General features: G+C 34.8%; 1 protein-coding gene across 1 annotated transcript; it reads right to left on the bottom strand.

Moving 5' to 3' along the window:
• Positions 1–2,391: 2,391 nt before the first annotated feature.
• On the bottom strand, positions 2,392–4,272 carry LOC132171368 (universal stress protein PHOS34-like). Its single transcript, XM_059582666.1, has 4 exons — positions 4,046–4,272; positions 3,815–3,909; positions 3,069–3,190; positions 2,392–2,607 (listed from the first exon to the last, which is right to left on the bottom strand). The coding sequence occupies exons 1-4, from the start codon at positions 4,230–4,232 to the stop codon at positions 2,520–2,522; spliced, it is 492 nt and encodes a 163-aa protein (XP_059438649.1). The 5' UTR covers positions 4,233–4,272; the 3' UTR covers positions 2,392–2,519.
• Positions 4,273–5,639: the final 1,367 nt, after the last annotated feature.

The following is a 5,639-nucleotide window of genomic DNA, read 5'->3' as shown; positions in this document are numbered from 1 at the left end:
TGAATCTAGTGCAATATATATACTTAGGGTGGAATAAATTTTTCTGAGTATATAGTTTATTTTAAATGAACAATCCAATATGCCCTATTATATTTTATAATATTAAATTTTAAATAAAATTATAATAAGCCTTATTATAATGTAGGTTAAATATAAAAACGCCACTTTTAAATCGTTTTAAAATTTAATTTTTATAATCGCAGTTGAAACGATATAGATTAGGGCTATTGAGACGACAATAGATAAAACTCGACTCGTTTTATTAAGTTGGAAGAATCATCATAATAAGCTTGGAATTGCTTCGATCATCATAATCTTAAGAGGCCATGACTTTGTAATCAACTGTTTATTTCATAAAGAAATTTATTTAGTATCATTCAACTTTTTTTTTTTTAAGCTGTATAACTATAAAAAATAGAAAATTATGATTTAAAATAAAATGAGTAGAGAATAAATAAATAAGGAAAAAATATACTTTACTCCCCTAATATTTTACCTTATTTGCAATTCGGCTTCCAATGTTTAAAATTGGCATGTACCCCAATAAAGTATAAAAAAATTTGCAATGTGATCCATCCATCAATGATTTTCATTTTCTCTAACAGAAATTATTGAAAATACTTAATTGCACTTATATTTTAAAAAATAATAAAAAAATAGCAGGAAAAAAACTAGAGGTGCTTGCCACCCCATGGCTAAAGGTGGTGGCTACAGCCAACCCCATTTTTTTTTTCTTCTTATTTTTGTTTTTTTTTTTTTAATTATGGACATTTTTGGAATTTCATCAAAAAAATATGGGACAATTTTGGAAATCAGAGATAAAAAAAAGAAATGCATGTGCGAAATTTTCAGTTAAATTAGACGGAAATGGTTAACGGATTGGTCACATTACAAATTTCTTATACTTTGTTATGGTACATTGCCTATTTTTAAACATTAGATGCCAAATTGCAAATGAGGTGAAACTTTATGAGGGTAAAGTGTATTTTCCCCAATAAATAAATATGCCTAAACATCTTGTACAACTATTTGAAAAATTAAGACCAAGAATTGGACCCAATTTGCTTGGTTTTAAGTGGCCAAATGGGTTTTTGTTCTTTTTTTAAAGGGAAAATTATACTTTACCCACAAAGGTTGGGGCAATTTTCAATTCGACATATAATGTTTCAATTTTTGTAATGCACCCTCACAGCTGTAGCGTCATTGATTACGTGATACATTCTTTTTTTTTCTTCTCCAAAATGCCCCCCATCCCAACCTCCGATCACTCTCTCTCTCTCCTTGCCGACGAAGACATCGATGACACTTGCCCACCCACACGTACCTTTCTGCAATCGTAGTCCAAGAGGTGAATCATACACCTCCACCGTCTTGCTCCCAGAGAAGCAATTTTTCACCATCTTCATCTTCATTAGATGATCCTGAATGGGCAATTTCTGACGCAAAACCCTGACGATCCCGACCATCTCGTCCGTCCATTCCTCCTCGGTGTCGTCAAATTCATAAATAGGTGGTGCAGGCACATCGTCGGGACATTTGCTCCCTAGCATTTCCTTCAATCTTCGGTCAAATCTGCCGCTGTTCCTCAGAGAGTTCCACGCCACCAGGCCCCCAAACAACTTCTCGTTGAAAAATACTTGCGGTACGGACGAGCTCCCAGTCCTCTCCACAAGCTCCTTCTCTCTCTAAGGGTACACATCGACGTGCAGTCCTTGCAATTCGACCGAAAGAAGAAGCTAATTTGGCCTATGAGTTTGATGTTGCTCATGAGGAGGTGTCGTCGATGTCTTCGTCGGCAAGGAGAGAGAGGGAGAGAGAGAGAGAGTGATCAGAGGTTGGAATGGGGGGCATTTTGGGGAAAAAAAGGCCAATAGTGATCACGTGCGTCGCACATGATCACTTTTCCATCAGTCAAAATGGCTTTGACTGACGGAATTGTCAAATTGCAAAAAATTAAAAGTTTAGGAGGTACATTGCAAAAATTGAAACATTGAAAGTCGAATTGAAAATCGCCCCAAACTTTGAGGTATAAAGTGTAATTTTTCCTTTAAAAAAAAAGAAGAAGAAAAAACAATAAATACAACAATCAAATCAGAATGGCACATAGGGAGATCTTCCCACTACAGATGGGAAAGGAGGGTCAAAAAAAAAAGATGGGAAAGGAGGGAATATAATTGGATGTTGTTTAGTACCAAATAAGCATTGGATGCTTATAATTAGGGTGTTGTTTTTGCCAAGTGGGTGTTATTTATGTTTTATACCACATAAGATTGGATGCTAGCTTTGAAAAAGCACATTGACGATAACGTATTCGATGAAATTCCAGTGTAGAATATGAAGGAGAATTCCTAGCCGCCCCATTCACAAGTGGGAATAAAGTATAGAAGCAGATGACACAACAAGCAACATTGCATGAAATATCACATAAATATACACTGATCAAATTTATTATAATGTAAATCACTTGTGGCTGATTCAACTGCTATATGTGTTTATGTGAAGCAGGAAAAGTAGCTTTTTTAGTGTTTGATTTTGGGCCTCTTCACAATCATCACGGTGCAGTGAGCATGATGAGCACAGTAGTCACTGACACTGCCTAAAACAGCCCTGCATGAAAATCATATACATTGTCAAAACTTGAAGGATGATCGAATTCTTGCTTGTTACAGGGAACAATACAAGTATATATTCTGATCTTCAAGACAAAATATCAGAGTAATGGCAGAAAACAAATTCACATAGCTCACTGTTATGAAATATATCGTTAGAATCAGGAGTTAATACAGCACAATTGGGTCCAAATCCATTAGTTTCAAGTTTATGGATTGAGTAATGTCGGAGAAATAAATCACCCCAAGAGTGGTGTAACAGAGCCGAGGGTTCGGGAGGGCGAGTGTTGAACACAGCTATAAGACAATGAGTGGTGTTCTAATATGTTATATTATGGGCTCGTTGAAAGAACTTCCTAAGAAATATGTCTCCCCAACATTAATTGCTCAACTTGTCTATTAATTCTGCAGTAGGAAACTGTGACAACAAAAATAAGAAGAAAAACATTAGATCAATACCTCTTAATGGCTCCATAGCCATGACTACCAACAACCAAAATGGATGCATGGTGTCTCTCCACGGCCTCACAGAGAACATTCCTACCATCTCCTTCCACAACCTCCACTGTCACATCATTCACCTGCATGCATACAATCTGAAATGTGAAGAAGAACACTTTCCCCACACAAGTTACTGCCATACTGGTACACATGTATCAGGTATATGCATGCGATGTATGTATGTATAAATATATATATGTATCTATGTAATTTTCAGGGATGAACTGTCAAAAATGACAACCATTGTATGCCAACAAGGCAATTTCTCAACAAGTGCTCTGTTTTTTCAGGGCATACTTTCAAATCTTGATCCAAAATTGCAAATTTTACTTCAGAGACTGGTCGGCGTAGAATTTAGATTCCAGGGCAATCTAATTGCTCAACCATGTATTCTCATGCTTAGAATATTATAATTAATAATTAAATTCACTATATTTTGAAATAAGGGGTGATCTAAATAGTGTAGTACTTATAAATAATAGATTAGACTACCCAAGTTAAAAAATCCAAAAAATAAAAATAAAAATTATTTAGTAAACTCGAATTCATAGTCAAAATTAGTCATTGATTTTTCTTTCTTACGATCTCTTATTGATCTAAAAGTTGATTTTCAATATGACGACATCTTATAAGAATTTACTAAATACCATTAATTTTTTTTTTTTTTTAAAAAAAAAAAGAAAAGGTAAATTTAAAAAAAATACCGATTTACTGATGCAAAGTTCCTTGGCCTTTTCAACGACTCGGGCAGCGATCTTCTTCAAATCGGCTTCTACCATCGGCAAAACCTCGGCCGCTCCTACAATTCCCACATCAGCAAGTAAATTTGCACAAAGTCATCCATTTTTCTTGACAATTCCACACCAGTAGTCCAACACACACATGTATGTAAAATAAAAAATAAAAAGTGTAGGTGATCGGTGGGTAGCAGTTACCGGGACCGGCGAGGCCGACGGCGGAGGTGGGAGTGGGCTTGGCGTGGACGACTACGAGCTTGAAAGTAGGGTTGGAGGCACAGGGGACGAAGAAGTGGTCCAGCGTCCACCCCAGCGCGTATGAGCTGTGCTCGCTGTCGTCGATCCCTACCACCATCACTTGCTTCTCCGAGCACGCCATTTCCATGAAACCCGGGGCCCCGGACAACCCGGCCGGTTGTTTCTTGAGATTGCGTAAATGATTCGATTATACGTAGCCGTCGGGGTCGTAGGGCCAGCAATTATTGAAAAATAATAATAATAATAATAATAATAATCCTTTAATTAAATAAATTTAATTACATTAACTTAAATAAGACACAAATTCAAGACTTTTAAACACGAAATGTCTTCTAGTTGCTACTATCCACGTGATTAGGATTAGAGTGAGTGCCCAAAACGCTTTGCCATCTCAGCCTTTTTTTTTTTTTTTTTAATGAAAAAGCCACCGTTTAGCCCAAATAGAAATGGTCAGGCCTTTCTTAAATTCTCACAATTTATTTGGTTTAGTCAAATTTTTTATTTTATTCCGACTCTTTTCTTAATCGAATCTCCTCCCCACGTTTTTTGTTTTGTTTTTTAAACTAAGAAAAAATATATATCTTATGGTTAATGGCATAAAAAATAAAAAATAAAAAGTTTAGGGTACACACTTTTTTTACAAATTGATTGAACAATTCATAATTAGTGAACTGATTAGACATAAATGATAAGTCCACTATCAACTAATAAAATTGATAAGTCAAATTTTTTTGTGCAGTCATTTTATCAATTATGGGTTATCATGCGTGGACACAAATTTCCTACAAACCAATTTAGAAAAAAATTTCTTAACCCACTCTAATAAATGTCAAGTGTCTTCTAATGTGTTTAAGTTCCTCAAAAATCAATATTTTGGTTCTTATGTCAGCAAAAGGATAATAAATAACTGTTAAGAATATTAAAAAAAAAAAAAAAACATGTGCATCTTATATGTTAGAGGATTTATTAAAGTGGATTAGAAGAAATTTCTATCTAGTTTCTAGATGAATTTTAATTGGTGCTATAATTAATTATGCTTTTATATTAGTAGAATAATTATGTGCCTTTTTAATATTATAGGTCGTACACAATGTGAAGAGAGAATAGGATTTTCTGCAGTCCAAAATGGACTGCAGAATATCTAGTTTATGGCTAGGATTTCTTTTCTAAAATCTTAAAGTCACAAATGGGAGATATGACCTACTAATATAAAATATTAATAAAATATTATTTAAGATTAAAAAAAAGGAGGTGGTTGGCCACCCTATCTTGGCCATATAGGAGGTGGCTGGACCATCATGGCCAAACGGGGGTGGTTCGGCCACCCCAAGGGCCAACTCATTAATTATTATTATTATTATTTTGGCTCTTGGGGGTGGTACCTGACCGGCCATTGAGGGTGGCTTGCTAAAATGGGGTGCCCTCTATGGCTAAGATAGGGTAACCAATCACCCTCTTTTTTTTAAAAAAAAAAAAAAAAAAAAATTTAAATAATATTTTATTATTATTATTTTATTAGTGAGATATGTTTTTT

This window comes from Corylus avellana, chromosome ca2 (genome assembly GCF_901000735.1).
Source record: "Corylus avellana chromosome ca2, CavTom2PMs-1.0".
Lineage (NCBI taxonomy): Eukaryota > Viridiplantae > Streptophyta > Magnoliopsida > Fagales > Betulaceae > Corylus > Corylus avellana.
The sequence above is the reverse complement of the archived record's forward strand: the minus strand, read 5'-3'. Positions and strand labels throughout refer to the sequence as shown.